At 48.9% G+C, this 24,336-nt stretch overlaps 1 protein-coding gene across 1 annotated transcript in view; it reads left to right on the forward strand.

The window, feature by feature from the left end:
- Positions 1-24,336, forward strand: part of MIPOL1 (mirror-image polydactyly 1) — a 1,493,682-nt gene that overhangs the window by 1,001,340 nt on the left and 468,006 nt on the right. The window contains exon 13 of the mRNA XM_085627930.1: positions 16,708-16,812. Within this exon, the coding sequence (XP_085484056.1) occupies positions 16,708-16,812 (105 nt within the window). The remainder of the gene's footprint in view (positions 1-16,707; positions 16,813-24,336) is intronic.

A 24,336-nucleotide genomic window follows, 5' to 3' on the forward strand; every position in this document is an offset into this window, starting at 1 on the left:
CTATAGCGCACACACACAGACTGGATCAGACCTGACTGTGATCTATAGCACACACATACGGACTGGATCAGTCCTCACTGTGATCTATAGTACAAACACACGGACTGGATCAGACCTCACTGTGATCTATACCACACACACACGGACTGGATCAGACCTCACTGTGATCTATAGCGCACACACACAGACTGGATCAGACCTCACTGTGCTCTATAGCACCCACACACGGACTGGATCAGACCTCACTGTGATCTATAGCACGCACACGGACTGGATCAGACCTCACTGTGATCTATAGCACAAACACATGGACTGGATCAGTCCTCACTGTGATCTATAGCACACACACAGACTGGATCAGACCTCACTGTGATCTATACCACACACACATGGACTGGATCAGACCTCACTGTGATCTATAGCACACACACACAGACTGGATCAGACGTCACTGTGATCTATAGCACCCACACACAGACTGGATCAGACCTCACTGTGATCTATAGCACACACACAGACTGGATCAGACCTCACTGTGATGTATAGCACCCACACACAGACTGGATCAGACCTCACTGTGATCTATAGCACACACACAGACTGGATCAGACCTCACTGTGATCTATAGCACCCACACAGACTGGATCAGACCTCACTGTGATCTATACCACACACACACAGACTGGATCAGACCTCACTGTGATCTATACCACCCACACACGGACTGGATCAGACCTCACTGTGATCTATAGCACCCACACACGGACTGGATCAGTCCTCACTGTGATCTATAGCGCACACACACGGACTGGATCAAACCTCACTGTGATCTATAGCACCCACACACAGACTGGATCAGACCTGACTGTGATCTATAGCACACACACGGACTGGATCAGACCTCACTGTGATCTATAGCACCCACACACGGACTGGATCAGTCCTCACTGTGATCTATAGCACCCACACACGGACTGGATCAGACCTCACTGTGATCTATAGCACCCACACACGGACTGGATCAGACCTCACTGTGCTCTATAGCACCCACACACGGACTGGATCAGACCTCACTGTGATCTATAGCACACACACGGACTGGATCAGACCTCACTGTGATCTATAGCACACACACGGACTGGATCAGACCTCACTGTGATCTATAGCACAAACACATGGACTGGATCAGTCCTCACTGTGATCTATAGCACACACATGGACTGGATCAGACCTCACTGTGATCTATAGCACACACAGACTGGATCAGACCACACTGTGATCTATACCACACACACATGGACTGGATCAGACCTCACTGTGATCTATAGCACACACACACAGACTGGATCAGATGTCACTGTGATCTATATCACCCACACACAGACTGGATCAGACCTCACTGTGATCCATAGCACACACACAGACTGGATCAGACCTCACTGTGATGTATAGCACCCACACACAGACTGGATCAGACCTCACTGTGATCTATAGCACACACATAGACTGGATCAGACCTCACTGTGATCTATAGCACCCACACAGACTGGATGAGACCTCACTGTGATCTATAGCACAAACACACAGACTGGATCAGACCTCACTGTGATCTATGCCACACACACGGACTGGATCAGTCCTCACTGTGATCTATACCACACACACACGGACTGGATCGAACCTCACTGTAATCTATAGCACACACACAGACTGGATCAGACCTCACTGTGATCTATAGGACACATACGGACTGGATCGGTCCTCACTGTGATCTAAAGGACACACACGGACTGGATCAGACCTCACTGTGATCTATAGCACACACACACGGACTGGATCAGACCTCACTGTGATCTATACCACACACACACGGACTGGATCAGTCCTCACTGTGATCTATAGCACACACGCACAGACTGGATCAGACCTCACTGTGATCTATACCACACACAGACTGGATCAGACCTCACTGTGATCTATAGCACACACATACAGACCGGATCAGACCTCACTGTGATCTATAGCACACACACACAGACTGGATCAGGCCTCACTGTGATCTATAGCACACACACACAGACTGGATCAGACCTCACTGTGATCTATGCCATACACATACGGACTGGATCAGACCTCACTGTAATCTATAGCACACACACGGACTGGATCAGACCTCACTGTGATCTATAGGACACATACAGACTGGATCAGACCTCACTGTGATCTATAGGACACATACAGACAGGATCAGTCCTCACTGTGATCTATGCCACACACACATTGACTGGATCAGTCCTCACTGTGATCTATAGCACACACGCACAGACTGGATCAGACCTCACTGTGATCTATAGCACACACACACAGACTGGATCAGGCCTCACTGTGATCTATAGCGCACACACACAGACTGGATCAGACCTGACTGTGATCTATAGCACACACATACGGACTGGATCAGTCCTCACTGTGATCTATAGTACAAACACACGGACTGGATCAGCCCTCACTGTGATCTATACCACACACACACAGACAGGATCAGTCCTCACTGTGATCTATAGCACACACACGGACTGGATCAGACCTCACTGTGATCTATACCACACACACACGGACTGGATCAGACCTCACTGTGATCTATAGCGCACACACACAGACTGGATCAGACCTCACTGTGCTCTATAGCACCCACACACGGACTGGATCAGACCTCACTGTGATCTATAGCACACACACGGACTGGATCAGACCTCACTGTGATCTATAGCACAAACACATGGACTGGATCAGTCCTCACTGTGATCTATAGCACACACACGGACTGGATCAGACCTCACTGTGATCTATACCACACACACATGGACTGGATCAGACCTCACTGTGATCTATAGCACACACACACAGACTGGATCAGACGTCACTGTGATCTATAGCACCCACACACAGACTGGATCAGACCTCACTGTGATCTATAGCACACACACAGACTGGATCAGACCTCACTGTGATGTATAGCACCCACACACAGACTGGATCAGACCTCACTGTGATCTATAGCACACACACAGACTGGATCAGACCTCACTGTGATCTATAGCACCCACACAGACTGGATCAGACCTCACTGTGATCTATACCACACACACACACACAGACTGGATCAGACCTCACTGTGATCTATACCACCCATACACAGACTGGATCAGACCTCACTGTGATCTATAGCACCCACACACGGACTGGATCGGTCCTCACTGTGATCTATAGCGCACACACACGGACTGGATCAAACCTCACTGTGATCTATAGCACCCACACACAGACTGGATCAGACCTGACTGTGATCTATAGCACACACACGGACTGGATCAGACCTCACTGTGATCTATAGCACCCACACACGGACTGGATCAGTCCTCACTGTGATCTATAGCACCCACACACGGACTGGATCAGACCTCACTGTGATCTATAGCACCCACACACGGACTGGATCAGACCTCACTGTGCGCTATAGCACCCACACACGGACTGGATCAGACCTCACTGTGATCTATAGCACACACACGGACTGGATCAGACCTCACTGTGATCTATAGCACACACACGGACTGGATCAGACCTCACTGTGATCTATAGCACAAACACATGGACTGGATCAGTCCTCACTGTGATCTATAGCACACACATGGACTGGATCAGACCTCACTGTGATCTATAGCACACACAGACTGGATCAGACCACACTGTGATCTATACCACACACACATGGACTGGATCAGACCTCACTGTGATCTATAGCACACACACACAGACTGGATCAGACGTCACTGTGATCTATATCACCCACACACAGACTGGATCAGACCTCACTGTGATCTATAGCACACACACAGACTGGATCAGACCTCACTGTGATGTATAGCACCCACACACAGACTGGATCAGACCTCACTGTGATCTATAGCACACACATAGACTGGATCAGACCTCACTGTGATCTATAGCACCCACACAGACTGGATCAGACCTCACTGTGATCTATACCACACACACACAGACTGGATCAGACCTCACTGTGATCTATACCACCCACACACGGACTGGATCAGACCTCACTGTGATCTATAGCACCCACACACGGACTGGATCGGTCCTCACTGTGATCTATAGCGCACACACACGGACTGGATCAAACCTCACCGTGATCTATAGCACCCACACACAGACTGGATCAGACCTGACTGTGATCTATAGCACACACACGGACTGGATCAGACCTCACTGTGATCTATAGCACCCACACACGGACTGGATCAGTCCTCACTGTGATCTATAGCACCCACACACGGACTGGATCAGACCTCACTGTGATCCATAGCGCACACACGGACTGGATCAGACCTCACTGTGATCTATAGCACCCACACATGGACTGGATCAGTCCTCACTGTGATCTATAGCATAGACATACGGACTGGATCAGACCTCACTGTGATCTATAGCACAAACACACAGACTGGATCAGTCCTCACTGTGATCTATAGCACCCACACACGGACTGGATCAGACCTCACTGTGATCTATAGCACCCACACATACGGACTGGATCAGACCTCACTGTGATCTATAGCATAGACATACGGACTGGATCAGACCTCATTGTGATCCATACCACACACATACGGACTGGATCAGACCTCACTGTGATCTATAGCACACATACGGACTGGATCAGACCTCACTGTGATCTATACCACACACACACGGACTGGATCAGACCTCACTGTGATCTATAGCACAAACACACAGACTGGATCAGACCTCACTGTGATCTATAGCACACACATACTGACTGGATCGGACCTCACTCTGATCTATAGCACACACACGGACTGGATCAGACCTCACTGTGATCTACACCCACACACAGACTGGATCAGACCTGACTGTGATCTATAGCACACACACGGACTGGATCAGACCTGACTGTGATCTATAGCACCCACACATGGACTGGATCAGACCTGACTGTGATCTATAGCACACACACGGACTGGATCAGACCTGACTGTGATCTATAGCACACACACAGACTGGATCAGACCTGACTGTGATCTATAGCACCCACACATGGACTGGATCAGTCCTCACTGTGATCTATAGCACCCACACACGGACTGGATCAGTCCTCACTGTGATCTATAGCACCCACACACAGACTGGATCAGACCTCACGGTGATCTATAGCATAGACATACAGACTGGATCAGACCTCACTGTGATCTATAGCACCCACACACAGACTGGATCAGACCTCACTGTGATCTATAGCACCCACACACAGACTGGATCAGACCTCACTGTGATCCATAGCACCCACACACGGACAGGATCAGTCCTCACTGTGATCCATAGCACACACGGACTGGATCAGACCTCACTGTGATCTATAGCACCCACACACAGACTGGATCATAGCTCACTGTGATCTATAGCACACACACAGACTGGATCGGACCTCACTGTGATCTATAGCACACACACAGACTGGATCAGACCCCACTGTGATCTATAGCACCCACACACAGACTGGATCAGACCTCACTGTGATCTATAGCACACACACGGACTGGATCAGACCTCACTGTGATCTATAGCACAAACACACAGACTGGATCAGACCTCACTGTGATCTATAGCATAGACAAACGGACTGGATCAGACCTCACTGTGATCTATAGCACAAACACACAGACTGGATCAGACCTCACTGTGATCTATAGCACACATACAGACTGGATCAGACCTCACTGTGATCTATAGCACAAACACACAGACTGGATCAGACCTCGCTGTGATCTATAGCACACATACAGACTGGATCAGACCTCACTGTGATCTATAGCACACACACGGACTGGATCAGACCTCACTGTGATCTATAGCACACATACAGACTGGATCAGACCTCACTGTGATCTATAGCACAAACACACAGACTGGATCAGACCTCGCTGTGATCTATAGCACACATACAGACTGGATCAGACCTCACTGTGATCTATAGCACACACACGGACTGGATCAGACCTCACTGTGATCTATAGCACACACACTGACTGGATCAGACCTCACTGTGATCTATAGCACCCACATACTGACTGGATCGGACCTCACTGTGATCTATAGCATAGACATACTGACTGGATCGGTTGTCACAGTGTTAGTAAATCTATACCACACACAGGCGCGTACCCCCACCCCCGTTGTGTGTCTCAGCTGTTCGAAGTATGCCCTGAAAGTGCTGAAAATACTGCTTTAGGTGACTGCTTATTTTTGGCCCGTCTGGGACATCAAAATAATGATCTGGCAACCCTAATCATAAGACTGTTGCAGGATCAGCACATTATTTATTTCCTCCACCCTCGATCCTTGATTAATGCTATAACAGCAATAGTTTAACTTATATCTGAAACCCAACGCCAGCCCTCAATAACATGCTGAGTTTATTCAAGTGTTTGGGAATCCACCCTGCATTCCGACAACTCGCTCCTCATTCTCGCCCTTCACTTTCACGCTCACCCTGCACTCACACTGATCACAATGCACTCACACTGATCACCAAGCACTCACTCCATTCACCCGCTCACCCTGCACTCACACTGATCACCATGTACTCACTCCATTCACCCGCTCACCCTGCACTCACACTCATCACAATGCACTCACACTGATCACCATGCACTCCATTCACCCGCTCACCCTGCACTCACACTGATCACCATGAACTCACACCATTCACCCGCTCACCCTGCACTCACACTGATCACCATGCACTCACACCATTCACCCGCTCACCCTGCACTCACACTGATCACCATGAACTCACACCATTCACCCGCTCACCCTGCACTCACACTGATCACCATCCACTCAAACCATTCACCCGCTCACCCTGCACTCACACTGATCCCCATGCACTCACACCATTCACCCGCTCACCCTGCACTCACACTGATCACCATGCACTCGCACCATTCACCCGCTCACCCTGCACTCACACTGATCACCAGGCACTCACACCGTTCACCCCCTCTCCCTGCACTCACACTGATCACCATGTACTCACTCCATTCACCCACTCACCCTGCACTCACACTGATCACAATGCACTCACACTGATCACCATGCACTCCATTCACCCGCTCACCCTGCACTCACACTGATCACCATCCACTCACACCATTCACCTGCTCACCCTGCACTCACACTGATCACCATGCACTCACACCATTCACCCGCTCACCCTGCACTCACACTGATCACATTCCACTCACCCGCTCACCCTGCACTCACACTGATCACCATCCACTCACACCATTCACCCACTCACCCTGCACTCACACTGATCACCATGCACTCACACCATTCACACGCTCACCCTGCACTCACACTGATCACCATGCACTCACACCATTCACCCGCTCACCCTGCACTCACACTGATCACCATGCACTCGCACCATTCACCCGCTCACCCTGCACTCACACTGATCACCAGGCACTCACACCATTCACCCACTCACCCTGCACTCACACTGATCACAATGCACACACACTGATCACCATGCACTCCATTCACCCGCTCACCCTGCACTCATACTGATCACCATCCACTCACACCATTCACCTGCTCACCTGCACTCACACTGATCACCATGCACTCACACCATTCACCCGCTCACCCTGCACTGACAGTGATCACCATGAACTCACACCATTCACCTGCTCACCCTGCACTCACACTGATCACATTCCACTCACACCATTCACCCGCTCACCCTGCACTCACACTGATCACCATCCACTCACACCATTCACCCGCTCACCCTGCACTCACACTGATCACCATGCACTCACACCATTCACCCACACCATTCACCCGCTCCCCCTGCACTCACACTGATCACCATGCACTCACACCATTCACCCGCTCACCCTGCACTCACACTGATCACCATGCACTCACACCATTCACCCGCTCTCCCTGCACTCACACTGATCACCATGCACTCACACCATTCACCCGCTCAACCTGCACTTACAGTGATCACTCTGCACTCACAATGCACTTGTGCTGTTCACCTTGTACCTCACTCTGCAGTCACACAAGCACACTATTCACCCTGCACTCATGTAACCCTTTACTCACCTGTCCCCCTCCCTGCTCAATGTGAAATCTCACTCAAACAAGCCCATCACTAACCATGCATTTATTTGTCTCACTCTGCACTTGCATTTGCACCCACATTCATATGGTCACCTCACTCACCCTGCAGTCACTCCTCTCACCCTACTCTCACACTGTCACATCGCTCACCGTGCACTCACATGCCCACTCCTGCCACCCACAGTGCAGAGGGTTAATGCGCCTGCTACAAAGAACATGTACCATGCAGATCACAGAACTGAGCGTGAGTAAACTATGAGTAGCCCTATAAAAAACATGAAATGTTTGTCAGAAAGGTGCTATAGAGAGATGAGGTGCATTGTTGGTGAGCGGTAGTGAGGGAATTCATGGAGAAGAAGAAAAAGAGAAAATGACTTGCACCGTGCGCGACCAGTGCTAGGGCCAGCCCTGGCTGGGAGTTTTAGCCCCCCCTCCTCACCCCGCAGTTAGTGTACAGTTGCGCCCCTGACCACACACATACCGACTGGATTGGTATTTTATTTATTTATTTATTTAATGCGTTTTTATATAGCGCGGACTTTACCCGAAGGTGTCAGAGCGCTTCACAATAGCAGCAGTAATGATACATAAGGAGCAAAAATACAAGTGAGCATGTTACAAAATCAAACGGTACGTTACATGAGGCAATAGTGACAATTGTGCAAGAATCAATGGCAAACAAAATACAAGAGGTAGCAAACGATACGTTACAAACGGAAAAAGTGATGTGTGCAGGTTACAAGAGCATACAAAGTACACCTAGAGGTAGAAAGTAAAAAAAAAAAAAAAAAAAAGAAAAATTGCAATAAATGGCAGACACTCAGAACACTAAAACAGAAGTTACGTTACATGAGGCAGTGGTGGCCATAGTGCATGTATCAAAAGCAAACAAGATACAAGCGGTAGCATACGATACGTTACAAAAGGAGAAAGTGACATGTGTGCATGTTACAAAAGCGATCAAAATACAAGTAAAAGTATAGTACTGCAATATATGGCAGACACTCAAAACACAAAACACACTGGGAAGGCACTTCTATAGGCATGGAGAACAGAATTTCCTATAATGGAAGGACTTCCTTCAGAAAATATAGGGCGTGAATTAAATTTGGAAGTGTCTTTGAAGGAGGAGAGATTTGAGGTCAGTTTTGAAGGCCTGGGAAGAGGTGGTGGTCCGGAGCTGAGGCGGAAGTGAGTTCCAAATTCTCACCGCGTTGCCTGAAAAGGATTGGGCCATCGATCCTTCCTTCTTGAAAGTGGGAGATTCAAGCAATAAATTTGAGCATAGACAAACGGACTGGATCAGACCTCACTGTGATCTATAGCACAAACACACAGACTGGATCAGACCTCACTGTGATCTATAGCACCCACACACAGACTGGATCAGACCTCGCTGTGATCTATAGCACACATACAGACTGGATCAGACCTCACTGTGATCTATAGCACACACACGGACTGGATCAGACCTCACTGTGATCTATAGCACACACACTGACTGGATCAGACCTCACTGTGATCTATAGCACCCACATACTGACTGGATCGGACCTCACTGTGATCTATAGCATAGACATACAGACTGGATCGGTTGTCACAGTGTTAGTAAATCTATACCACACACAGGCGCGTACCCCCACCCCCGTTGTGTGTCTCAGCTGTTCGAAGTATGCCCTGAAAGTGCTGAAAATACTGCTTTAGGTGACTGCTTATTTTTGGCCCGTCTGGGACATCAAAATAATGATCTGGCAACCCTAATCATAAGACTGTTGCAGGATCAGCACATTATTTATTTCCTCCACCCTCGATCCTTGATTAATGCTATAACAGCAATAGTTTAACTTATATCTGAAACCCAACGCCAGCCCTCAATAACATGCTGAGTTTATTCAAGTGTTTGGGAATCCACCCTGCATTCCGACAACTCGCTCCTCATTCTCGCCCTTCACTTTCACGCTCACCCTGCACTCACACTGATCACAATGCACTCACACTGATCACCAAGCACTCACTCCATTCACCCGCTCACCCTGCACTCACACTGATCACCATGTACTCACTCCATTCACCCGCTCACCCTGCACTCACACTCATCACAATGCACTCACACTGATCACCATGCACTCCATTCACCCGCTCACCCTGCACTCACACTGATCACCATGAACTCACACCATTCACCCGCTCACCCTGCACTCACACTGATCACCATGCACTCACACCATTCACCCGCTCACCCTGCACTCACACTGATCACCATGAACTCACACCATTCACCCGCTCACCCTGCACTCACACTGATCACCATCCACTCAAACCATTCACCCGCTCACCCTGCACTCACACTGATCCCCATGCACTCACACCATTCACCCGCTCACCCTGCACTCACACTGATCACCATGCACTCGCACCATTCACCCGCTCACCCTGCACTCACACTGATCACCAGGCACTCACACCGTTCACCCCCTCTCCCTGCACTCACACTGATCACCATGTACTCACTCCATTCACCCACTCACCCTGCACTCACACTGATCACAATGCACTCACACTGATCACCATGCACTCCATTCACCCGCTCACCCTGCACTCACACTGATCACCATCCACTCACACCATTCACCTGCTCACCGTGCACTCACACTGATCACCATGCACTCACACCATTCACCCGCTCACCCTGCACTCACAGTGATCACCATGAACTCACACCATTCACCTGCTCACCCTGCACTCACACTGATCACATTCCACTCACCCGCTCACCCTGCACTCACACTGATCACCATCCACTCACACCATTCACCCACTCACCCTGCACTCACACTGATCACCATGCACTCACACCATTCACACGCTCACCCTGCACTCACACTGATCACCATGCACTCACACCATTCACCCGCTCACCCTGCACTCACACTGATCACCATGCACTCGCACCATTCACCCGCTCACCCTGCACTCACACTGATCACCAGGCACTCACACCATTCACCCACTCACCCTGCACTCACACTGATCACAATGCACACACACTGATCACCATGCACTCCATTCACCCGCTCACCCTGCACTCATACTGATCACCATCCACTCACACCATTCACCTGCTCACCTGCACTCACACTGATCACCATGCACTCACACCATTCACCCGCTCACCCTGCACTGACAGTGATCACCATGAACTCACACCATTCACCTGCTCACCCTGCACTCACACTGATCACATTCCACTCACACCATTCACCCGCTCACCCTGCACTCACACTGATCACCATCCACTCACACCATTCACCCGCTCACCCTGCACTCACACTGATCACCATGCACTCACACCATTCACCCGCTCCCCCTGCACTCACACTGATCACCATGCACTCACACCATTCACCCGCTCACCCTGCACTCACACTGATCACCATGCACTCACACCATTCACCCGCTCTCCCTGCACTCACACTGATCACCATGCACTCACACCATTCACCCGCTCAACCTGCACTTACAGTGATCACTCTGCACTCACAATGCACTTGTGCTGTTCACCTTGTACCTCACTCTGCAGTCACACAAGCACACTATTCACCCTGCACTCATGTAACCCTTTACTCACCTGTCCCCCTCCCTGCTCAATCTGAAATCTCACTCAAACAAGCCCATCACTAACCATGCATTTATTTGTCCCACTCTGCACTTGCATTTGCACCCACATTCATATGGTCACCTCACTCACCCTGCAGTCACTCCTCTCACCCTACTCTCACACTGTCACATCGCTCACCGTGCACTCACATGCCCACTCCTGCCACCCACAGTGCAGAGGGTTAATGCGCCTGCTACAAAGAACATGTACCATGCAGATCACAGAACTGAGCGTGAGTAAACTATGAGTAGCCCTATAAAAAACATGAAATGTTTGTCAGAAAGGTGCTATAGAGAGATGAGGTGCATTGTTGGTGAGCGGTAGTGAGGGAATTCATGGAGAAGAAGAAAAAGAGAAAATGACTTGCACCGTGCGCGACCAGTGCTAGGGCCAGCCCTGGCTGGGAGTTTTAGCCCCCCCTCCTCACCCCGCAGTTAGTGTACAGTTGCGCCCCTGACCACACACATACCGACTGGATTGGTATTTTATTTATTTATTTATTTAATGCGTTTTTATATAGCGCGGACTTTACCCGAAGGTGTCAGAGCGCTTCACAATAGCAGCAGTAATGATACATAAGGAGCAAAAATACAAGTGAGCATGTTACAAAATCAAACGGTACGTTACATGAGGCAATAGTGACAATTGTGCAAGAATCAATGGCAAACAAAATACAAGAGGTAGCAAACGATACGTTACAAACGGAAAAAGTGATGTGTGCAGGTTACAAGAGCATACAAAGTACACCTAGAGGTAGAAAGTAAAAAAAAAAAAAAAAAAAAAGAAAAATTGCAATAAATGGCAGACACTCAGAACACTAAAACAGAAGTTACGTTACATGAGGCAGTGGTGGCCATAGTGCATGTATCAAAAGCAAACAAGATACAAGAGGTAGCATACGATACGTTACAAAAGGAGAAAGTGACATGTGTGCATGTTACAAAAGCGATCAAAATACAAGTAAAAGTATAGTACTGCAATATATGGCAGACACTCAAAACACAAAACACACTGGGAAGGCACTTCTATAGGCATGGAGAACAGAATTTCCTATAATGGAAGGACTTCCTTCAGAAAATATAGGGCGTGAATTAAATTTGGAAGTGTCTTTGAAGGAGGAGAGATTTGAGGTCAGTTTTGAAGGCCTGGGAAGAGGTGGTGGTCCGGAGCTGAGGCGGAAGTGAGTTCCAAATTCTCACCGCGTTGCCTGAAAAGGATTGGGCCATCGATCCTTCCTTCTTGAAAGTGGGAGATTCAAGCAATAAATTTTCTGCATTCCGTGATGGTCTGGAGCCACCAGAGAGTTTCAGTTTATCCGCCAGGTAGCGAGGGGAGGATGAGTTCAAGGCTTTGTGGGTGATACAGGCAGTCTTGTAGATAGATCTTGCCTCTATGGGAAGCCAACGGAGGGTGGATAAAATGGGTGTGATGTAGTCGCTTCTTTTGGCCCCATGTATGAAGCGAGCTGCTGAATGGAGAACAGACTTCAGGGGGGGACAGGTGGGACTTGGGGAGGCCAGTAAGAAGAGAATTGCAGTAGTCCAATCTGGAGAGAACCAGCGATTGGACCAGGGTTTTAAGGTCGTGCTCCGGGAAGAAGCGACGAATCCCCCAAAGAAGGCGCAGTAGGTATCGAGCAGACTTTGCAATGGAATCGATGTGGGAGAGTAGATTGAGTTTTTTGTCGAGTATGACGCCAAGGGATTTTGCGCTCTCGACAATGATGGGTTTATTGTTCAGTAGATTAATCTGATCCATCCATGATTGCACTGGGGGAGGAGAAAGTGAGGAGGAGAGGAGGAGGAATTCAGTTTTGGAGGGATTCAGGACCAGTTGATGAGTTAACATCCAGTTTTGAATGGAGTCGAGAGTAGAGCTTAGGAGGAAGAGATCGTGAGTGGAGGCCACCTTAAGGTAGATTTGAGTGTCGTCCGCATATAGATGATAGTGGATCCCGGATTTACTCAGGAGATTTCCCAATGGTTCTAAGTAGAGATTGAACTGTGTGGGTGCACGTATAGAGCCTTGAGGGACACCTTGACCGACCGCTAAAGGAGATGAAAGACTGTTCGCTATTTTGATCATTTGGGATCTATCAGAGAGGAAGGAAGCAAACCATTTGAGCACAGTGCCCTCCATGCCCATTCTCTGTTGCAGAGTGTTAAGGAGAGTATTGTGATTGACAGTGTCAAAGGCTGCAGAAAGGTCAAGAAGAATTAGAAGACAAGACTCCCCTGAATCGAGTATCCGCAGCGCGTCATCAATCACTTGCAGCAGGGCTGTTTCAGTGCTGCAGTTCTGAATGAAGCCGGACTGGAAGTTGTCCAGAAGATCATTGTCCTTGATATGGCGAGAGAGTTGTTTCGCTACACATTTTTCTGTGATTTTCGCAAGAAAGGGTAGGTTAGTGATAGGACGGTAGTTGTTAGGGTCGTTCGCATCAGCGGTGGGTTTTTTAAGCAGAGGGGTGACCTGCCCAGTTTTGAAGGAAACAGGAAGGGAGCCTTGACTGAGGGAGAGGTTGACCAGAGTGGTCCAATAGGAGAGAGAATGGGTATAGAAGTCAATGGCAATGGCACTAGGGATGGGGTCAAGAGAATGGTTAGAGGGCTTTGTATCGAGGATGCATTTAAGTAGGGCATCATCAGAGATGGGGTCAAAGTTTTGCCAAATGGTTAAGGATTTGCGCTCCTCTGTAGGGGTAGGATGAATGACCTGATCTACAAGTGATTTCACCTTTTCATCAAAGAATATAGCGAATTCCGCTGCTTTCTTTGTGGAATCCTTCAATTTGGAGGTTGGGGGAGAGCTGTTTGGGTTCTTGATGAGGTCGAATAGTTTTTTGGGTCAATTTTTGGCTGAGTCAAGGAGGGATTTGATGTGCGACGCTTTTCCAAGGAAGATGTGCTTGTGGTACTTGGATCTTGCTGAACGAAGCGTGGCCAGATTTTCGGTGGAGGGCGCTTGTCTCCATTGTTTCTCAAGGACTCTTAGGTACTTCCTTTCTTCATAGAGGGATTTGTTGAACCAAGGTGCTGAGGGAGTGGGCCTTTTCTTTTTGCTTTGGAGAGGAGCGACATTATTGATTTCGACTGCAAGGACTGTGAGGCATTGGGAGGTGAGTTCGTTAACATCTAGGTCCGGGTCTAGCCTTGGGAGTGATAGCAAAGCAGAATCACAGAGGGTACTGAGGTCAATATTTTTAGTGTCACGGAACCAGGAAGTAGCCCTCTTAGGCTGGCCGAGAGTTATAGAGTGTGATAGCTGAAGAGAGAATGGGATGAGGAGGTGGTCAGACCAGTCTACATGAATAGGGGTAGCGATGGTCAGCAAGCCTGCTTTAGAAATGACAAGGTCCAGGGTTGAGCCCTTAGAGTGTGTTGTTTCAGTGCAGTGTTGGATAAGATCGTTTGCAGAGAGGAAGGTGGCCAGTAAGTTCGCATAGGTGTCTTGAGGCGAGCCCCAGTGGACATTGAAGTCACCCACGAAGATCTGATTGTCACTTTGCGAGTATTGGTCGCTGATGCAGTCCGTGAGTTCCTCCATAAACGAAGGGCTGCTTCCAGGCGGGTGGTAGATAACATGGAATCTGAGAGGTGAGCGGTGGTGCAATTGAAGCTCAAGAGATAGGCATTCAAAAGTGTGGAAGGAGCTGTTGGGAAGAGCCTTAAGTTGAAGGGAGTTTCTAAAGATGACTGCAACACCTCCCCCAACTTTGTCAATTCTGTCATTTCTAAGTATAGAATAACCTGTGGGTACAAGGAGATCAAACATAGAGTGAGAGGTATCGTTGAACCAGGTCTCCCCAAGCCTCAGAGGGAGGCTTGGGGAGGATTGCAAGGCGGGGCAGTCTCCTTAGATGGAGGCTGTGGGGCATGTAAGGGGGGGCAGACTCCTCGGAGGGCGACTGGGGGGCATGTGTGGGTGGGTAAAATCCACGTGGGAGGTTGGGAGGTTTACAAGGGGGGCAGACTCCTCGGAGGGAGGCTGGGGGGGCAAGCGAGGGAGGGGGCAGACTCCTCAGAGGGAGGCTGGTGGGAATGCGGGGAGGGGAGGCTCCTCGGAGGGGTGCTGGAGGGCATGGGGGGAGGGGTACTCCTCGAAGGGGGGCTGGGGTGCATGGGGGGAGGGGAGACTTCACTGAGGGAGGGGAGACTTCTTGGAGGGGGGCTGGGGGAGGGGAGACTCCGGGGGGGGGAGCCTGTGGGGCCTGCGGGGAGGGGAGACTCCTAAGGGGGGCGGGGAAACATGCGAGGGGAGGCAGGGAGGCTGGAGGGGCATGCAAGGGGATAGACTCCTTGGGGAGGCTGGGGAGAATGCAAGGGGGGCTCTGGGGGAGGCTGGGGGGGGCATGCAAGGGGGGCCAGACTCATCGGAGGGAGGCTGGGGGCAAACAAGGGGGAAGACTCCTCAGAGAGTGACGGGGGTCATGCGAGGGAGGGTACACTCCTCAGGGGAGCCTGGGGGCATGCGAGGAGGGGCAGACTCCTCGGAGGGAGGCTGGGGAGCGTGCAAGGGGGGCAGACTCAGAGGGAGACTGGGGGGGGCAGTCTCCTCGGAGGGAGGCTGAGGGTATACAAGTGAGGCAGTCTACTCGGAAGGAGGCTCTCGTGGAGAGTGGAGGGTTGGGGAGAGGGCAGTTGTTCTAGACCAGTTTTCACAGTTGGGGTGCTGCCATCAATGCTACATCACTGAACCCTGGGGGGGGGTCATCACACTCTTAGTTCAGTTCTGTCTTCCGTTTGGGGCTGGAATAAGAGAGAGCTGAACTCTGAGACTCCCCTAAGTAGAGTTTCTCTTTTCTCCCTCTACAGTGCAAGCGCCTAGAAGAAGAACTTCATTGTGCAAGAGCGAGAACCCAGAAATCGCACCCTGGGAGCCCTCTGGCTGTGGAGATCTCTCCTGCGCGAGCTCAGAAGGTACCTCTTGCTGTCTTCTCATGTCTCTTCCCCCTTACCCCCCCCTCTCGGCTTCAGTCTCTGCCCCCCCCTCTCTTGCCTCCAGTCTCTGCCCCCACCCCCTCTCTTGGCTCCAGTCTCTGCCCCCCCCCCCTCTCGGCTTCAGTCTCTGCCCCCCCCCTCTCTTGGCTCCAGTCTCTGCCCCCCCCCCCTCTCTCGGCTTCAGTCCGCCCCCCCTCTCTCGGCTTCACTCTCTGCCCCCCCTCCCCCTCTTCTCGGCTTCAGTCTCTGCCCCCCCCCCCCCCCCTCTCTTGGCTCCAGTCTCTGCTGGGGTGTGGTTCTGGCTTTCGCTGGAGTTCTCCTTCCTCGGTTGCCTGGCATGGATGATGCTGCTCCATAAACAGTGGACCACCAATCCTCATCGGTGGCTCCGCCGCTGGGAGTAGTTCCTAGACTCTTGTTTGTTTATTTTATTTATTTCATGCATTTGTATATAGCTCGGCCTTTACCCAAAGGTGTCAGAGCGCTTCACAATAGAACAAAGTACGTAACATAATGAGAATATTACACATTTACACGTTACAGAAACAAACAAGAAAGGGTAAACTAAAACAATAGATGGCAGCCACGCAAAAAAAACCACCAAAAACACAATAGGATGAATATTGTACAGGCATGGGTTACAAATTTACAATATTGAAAGAACTTCCTTGAGGGACATAAATAGGGGTGTATTAGTTCTGGAAGTGTCTTTGGAGGAGAAGAGCTTTGAGGTCAGCTTTGAAAGTCCGGGTAGAGGGGGTGGTGCGGAGCAGTGGAGGAAGCGACTTCCACATTCTAACCGCATTGCCTGAGAAGGATTGAGCCATCGATCCTTATTTTTTGAAGGTGGGGGGCTCAAGCAGTAAATCTTCCGCATTACGAGACGGTCTAGAGCCACCACAAATTTTAAGTTTATTTGGCAGGTATCGACGGGAGGAAGTGCGCAAGTCTTTGTGGGTGATACAGGCAGTCTTGTAGATTGATTTTGCCCCAATGGGAAGCCATCAAAGAGAAGACAAAATGGGTGTGATGTGGTCACTTCTTTTGGCCCCAAAGACAAAACGAGCCGCTGAATCGAGAACGGATTTAAGAGGGGGAAGGTGGGATTTGGGGAGGCCAGCAAGAAGAGAATTGCAATAGTCCAATCTAGAGAGAACCAGAGATTGGACCAAGGTTTTTAGGTCCTGCTCCGGAAAGGACTGTCGAATCCCCCACAGAAGGCGCAGTTGGTATCGTGAATTCTTTGCCATGGAATTAATGTGGGAGAGTAGATTGAGCCTTTTGTCAAGTATGACACCAAGAGATTTAGCTCTGTTGACAACGATAGGTTTATTGTTGAGTAAATTCAGCTGATCCATCCAAGACTGAGCAGGAGGAGAGAGTTAGGTAGAGAGTAGGAGGAGTTCAGTTTTGGAAGGATTCAGAATGAGTTGATGAGCTAACATCCAGTTTTGGATAGAGTTGAGGAGTGAGATATCGTGTGCGAAAGACACCTTAAGGTAGATTTGAGTGTCATCCGCATAGAGATGGTAACGGATCCCAGATTTACTTAGGATGTTCCCTAATGCTTCCAAATAGAGATTGAACAAAGTGGGTGCAAGGATAGAACCTTGAGGGACGCCTTGACCTGCCGCCGATGAAGACGAAAGACTGTTCACTATTTTGATCATTTGGAATCTGTTTAAGAGGAATGAGGCAAACCATTTAAGTACTGTGCCTTCGAAGCCCCTTCTATGTTGAAGAGTGTTAAGGAGGGTGTTGTGATTGACAGTGTCAAAGGCTGGAGAGTGGTCTAGAAGAATCAGAAGACAAGACCCTCCTGAACCGAGTATACGCAGCTCATCGTCGATCACTTGCAGCAGGGCTTTTTTGGTGCTGCAGTTTTGAATGAAACCAGACTGGAAATTGTCAAGAAGATTATTATCCTTAATATATAGGGAAAGTTGTTTCGCTACACAGGGGTTGGTGATAGGGCGGAAGTTGTTGAGGTCGGTTGCATCAGCGGAGGGTTTTTTAAGAAGTGGGGTAACCTGTCCTGTTTTAAGGGCAACAGGAAGGGAACCTTCGTTGAGGAAGAGGTTAACCAGACTAGTCCAATAAGAAAGAGTATGGGTGTAGAAATCAATGGCAATGTCCCTAGGGATGGGGTCAAAAGAATGGTTAGAGGGTTTTGTTTTGAGGATGCATTTGAGGAGGGCATCTTCAGAGATGACGTGAAAGTTCTGCCAAATGACTAAGGATTTGCGCTCCTCTAGGGGGGTAGGATGAAAGACCTGATTGACCAGTGATTTCACTTTTTCATCAAAGAATATAGCGAATTCTGCTGCTTTCTTTGGAGAATCGTCAGGCTTGGTGGTTGAGGGAGAGCAATTAGGATTTTTGATGAGGTCAGATAGTTTTTTGGGTATGTTTTTGGCTGAGTCGAGGAGAGTTCTGAAGTGTGACGCTTTTACATCGAAGATGTGTTTGTAGTATTTTGATCTTGCTGAACGTAGAATAGTAAGATTAGTGGTGGATGGAGATTGTCGCCATTGTTTCTCCAGGATTCTCAGGTTCTTCATTTCTTCATAAAGGGATTTATTGAGCTCTGGTGCTGAAGGAATAGGCCTTTTCCTTTTGCTTTGAAGTGGAGCGACGTTCTCAATTTCGACTGCAAGGCTGGAGAGGCATTGGGAGGTAAGATCGTTGACATCCAAGTTAGGGTCTAGCCTTCGAAGTGAAAGCATAGCAGAATCACAAAGTGTGTCAAGGTCAATGTTTTCAGTGTTACGGAACCAGGTAGTAGTCCTTTTAGGTTGGCCAAGAGTTATAGAGTGTGTTAGGTGAAGAGAGAAGGGGATGAGGAAATGGTCAGACCAGTCTACTTGAATAGGGATAGCAATAGTAAGCATGTCTGCTTTATAAATAACAAGGTCCAGAATTGAGCCCTTAGAGTGTGTTAGTTCCGTGCAGTGTTGGATAAGAACATTTTCTGAGAGAAAAGTGGCAAGCCTATTGGCAGCTGAGTCTTCCAAAGAGCCCCAATGAAGATTGAAGTCTCCCAGGAAGATCTGTCTGTCACTTTGAGAGTACTGGTCACTGATGAAGTCGGTGAGTTCCTCCAAAAAAGAGGAGCAGTCACCAGGCGGGTGATAAATGGTATGAAATCCGAAGGGTGAGCAGTGTTGCACTTGAAGCTTCAGAGACAGGCATTCAAATGTACGGAAGGAGCTGTTAGGAAAAGCCTTAAGTTGAAGGGAGTTTCTGAAGATGATTGCAACACCTCCCCCAACTTTGTCATTTCTAAAGATAGAATAGTCGACGGGTAACAGAGGATCAAACATAGTATGAGAGGTGTCGTTGAACCAGGTCTCAGTGAGGAAGAGAATGTCAAGATTGTGGAGAATGATGGTGTCAGAAATTTCCAGTTTGTGTTTAATTGCAGATCTGCATTTGTGGAGCAAACAGCACAACTCTGACGACAAGACTGTTTTGGTGACGGGGGCGTTTGGGCTTTTAGGGGTGATAGGGATAATGTTCTTGCAAAAGGGTGCCAGGGTAGAATAAGGCTGAGGATTAGTTCTGACAGAAGAGATGGTCGGAATAGTGTACAGAGTAGACTTACTTGGAGAGGAAAGTGGAAGGGGGGTGGCGCTAGAAGTCTTCTAACTAGCCAGTAAATTAGCGATGTCTGCAGAAGACAGATTGCAGATTGTGATTGGCTTTTTTGGGGCGCAGGCGCAAGGTACTCCTCGGGAGTTTGGGGAAGTGAATATTTGCCAAGGGAATTGGGTTGTTTGGAAAGGCGGATATCTTAGTGCTTAAGAGTGAGATGGTAGCTTCTCGCTGGGAAATAGAGGAGCTGAGAAATCCTAATTTATTTTCCAGAGAGAGTAGGGCTGAGCACGGAATGTTAGGTGGCTCGATGGATACAGGAGGGAGTGCAATTAGCGAGGGAGGGCAGGGATAGGTGGGGTGCGGAGGTTATTGGGGTGCAAGAGTAAAAGGTGGAGATAGATGGTGGTTGAGAGAGGTTGTTGGTGCATCTGAGGTGGGAAGAGAGTTATCTTTGCTGAGGTTGAACAGAGGAGAAGAATTAAGATCATATTTAGGAAGTGACAGGTGAGGAACGAGGAGGGAGGGCGGAATGCAGGGAGGGGAAAGAGGCGAGTAATAGAATGTCAGGAGATTCGGGGAGAAGAGAGAAGAAGGAGCTGAAAAGATCCCGTAAGCTAGGAGAGGTGAATGTAATGGGCATAGCATCTGGGGAACCTTTCCAACATGGTCTAGATCTCAGAGGGAATTGCGAAAAATCTGCAGGGGTGGTTCACTAACTGTGATTGGGTCAGAGGCAGACCCCTCTCCCTGCCCCAACCAGATCTCATCGTGTTGACAGACGCATCACCACTGGGATAAGGTGACCATCTGGGAGAGGTGGAGATCAAAGGACTCCTCTCCAGCAGAATGTGGACTCCACATCAACCTGCTGGAACTCTGTGCGATCCGACTGGCATTGAAAACCTTTCTGCCCTCCATCAAGGGAAGGCTAGTGCAGGTGTTCAGACAACACCAATGAAACAATATTTAACACATTACATTTAATCACTATGTATAAATAAAAAGTTAAAAAGTGGCAATATCTTTATGAACTCGACGCGCGTTTCGGCGTATACAACGCCTTCTTCAGGAAAGCCACACAATTATCTAAAAAAGAAAACACATGCTCAGATTTCATCAGTGGTTGTCCATATCTTGTTATGTATTCTCATGAAAAACATCTATTTTAACAATACATAGATTTTTTTAAAATTATCATAAAAAGCACAATATGTATCAATAGCAACAATCTATATACATAATCTGACGGTCTTCCTATGTATGATACTAAGTGATAACATGGCGTAATTAATAAACATTGGTCAACTCCTTGCATTGTAATGCCTGAGACGCATATGTCAACTTGGGCCATGCTCATATGTTTACAATGATAGCCAGGGAAACTCTTCGTTCAGCCCTGTGGTATCGCTTTTAATCCTGTAGACCCAACGTTGTTCCCTTTGAAACAGGAATTTGGATATGTCCGTGATGTGCGGTGGAATATAGGGTTGTTCAAAAATTGTCCAGCGCATGTCGTTAGCTTGGTGATTTATACCCACAAAATGGTTAGTCATCTTTGTTGATCTCTTTTTGCATTGAATCGTGCTCTTGTGTTTGGGTATTCTTGTTTTTATCTTGCGTGTGGTCATCACCACGTAGCGCAAACCGCACGGGCAACTGATCAAGTAAATGACCCTGTCACTGTTGCAGTTGGTGTGTCTTGACAGAATCCAGGGTTTTGCTGTGCCTATGTCTACCTCTGTCATGCGAGACATTTGGGGGCACGCTGCACAAGAACCACACGGAAAATGCCCTTTAAAGGGAGATAACCCCCACAGAGATTCTTGGTTTGAGGGTTTGGGTTTAATAAGAGGCCTAGTGTGTACGACTTGGTCCTTAATGTTTGTGCTCCTTTTGAAGGCAAACCAGGGAATAGGTACAGGTTCCCTTCCGATGTTCAAGATCTTCCAATGTTTCAAAATGCTTTTTTTCATTTGATTGGACTGACTGCAGAACGTGTTGACACAGGTCAAGCTGGATTCAACATCCTTAGGGGGAGCCACTTCGATCAGTTCTTCCCTGTTGTTAGCAGCTCTCTTGCTTGATCTGCGGATCATGTTCTGTGGGCATTTCTTCTCCTTCAGATGGGCACTCAGTGTACCAGCATGTTCCTTATATTTCTCAATGGTTGAGCAATTCCTCCGTATCCTGAGGAATTGCCCGAAGGGCAAATTCTCTCGAAGGGCCTTTGGATGGTAACTGTGAGAAGGTGGCCTGATATATTCTGTCCACTAGTTCTAGTGGGCACCTTGTATCAGTCCAAACAACCCCTTATGGTGATAGGTTAAAGACAACCTTTATTGAAAGCTATCTTAGTGGTAGCTATGGAGAGCAGCCTTCAGGCTAAGTCTTGAAGGAATGTAAAGCAGCTTGTTTTACCAGTCTATAATCACTTGAATGATGAAATGAAAAGACAACCACACCAAGTATATATTCAAAATATATGTATTTAAGATAAAACACTCCCCTCTAGTCTCTTTATGTGACTGGAGTTCGAAGTATTTTGTTTACAAGTTAGCAATTATCAGTAATCGCACAAATACACGTTTGGGCCCTAGGGGCGTACCAAACCATATACCAAAAACGTGATATAAGAACCACGACTGAACTAGACACAAGGCCCAGAGCCTGTAGAATCGCTGGGACCCCAAGGAACCACCCAAGGTAGTGACACAGGGGTCCCACAGGTACTGTATGCAGTGTGTAAACACAACCGCAGGTTCCCGTTAGCTTCTATGGGCAATGTCGCGGTTGGAAATGTAAAGATTAGGGACACTTCTAATCGAGTTAGGACCAAACCCTTTTGGACTTAAGAAGTTCTAGGGCTAGCACCCATGGGAGCACCGGAGTACTCGAGTTACCTCACCCAGGGAAGCCGGGTGCATAGGTGTCTTTTGGTGTCGGGTCGCAGCGTCGATTGCAATGGAAGCCTGCAAAGAACTGCTGCTGCCGTGAAGAGGAGAAGTGTCCGAAGAGATCCAAGCCTGGATCTAGGATGTAAGGACCCTGAAAGCAGAGTGGACAGAGTCTGGGTCACTAGCCAGTGATCAAGGGCAGGATGGACCAATGCCCACAGATGTCGGGTGCTTCAGGTGAGTTGATGGGTGTCTTCAGTCATCAGCCACGAGGTCCAGGAGGCGTCGACAAAGTCCACGAGCCGGATTCGAGCTGTCCCATGAAGTCTGTTGAGTGCTGCGGTGTCGGCGACCAGATTGGACCCAACAAGCCTTGGCAACGGCAAGTCACAGGAATTCAGAGAAAAGACTGCGGGGCAGACCAGCAAGGTCTGAGGGACTCACCCAGCGAGGGTAAGTCAGGGCACGTCTGGAGCAACCACGAAAGCTCAAGTAGAAGAGGAGTTGCCTTTGTGGGACCTGCTAGCCAACGGGCTAGTGATCTCGAAGGAGCCTCGAGCGGTTGCAGTTGAAACTGGCCCACGGGTCACTCGTGGAGTGGAGGCCAACAATCTTCGGTGCAGAAGGTGCTCAAGGCTGGGGCTACTCGGAGCCCAAAGCACAACTTCAAGGAGGACCACGAAGATAGTGTTGCTGCTAAAGTTCACGGTGTCCAGGGGTCACGATTCCACGTCACCCACGATAGCCACGGGCATCAGCTTTGCTGTGGACTCAGGGTAGCCTCGGGGAAGTCTGGAAATCCACCTCTGGTGATGCAAAGACTTCGGCGTCCAGCGGGAGCTTCAGCGATGCAGACCGGTCAGTTGCTTCTTTGGTGTCTGCCAAGCAGGGGAGTCACTCCTTGATCCCAAAAGAGATTTCTTCAGTCTTCTAGTCAGGATTGAACGTCGAAGGTCTAGGATATATGTTGCAGGGTTTCGTCCAGGGTAATCTAAAGTCCTGGACACTGGAT

The sequence above is a fragment of the Triturus cristatus genome, chromosome 9 (assembly GCF_964204655.1).
Source record: "Triturus cristatus chromosome 9, aTriCri1.1, whole genome shotgun sequence".
In the NCBI taxonomy this organism is placed as follows: Eukaryota; Metazoa; Chordata; class Amphibia; order Caudata; family Salamandridae; genus Triturus; species Triturus cristatus.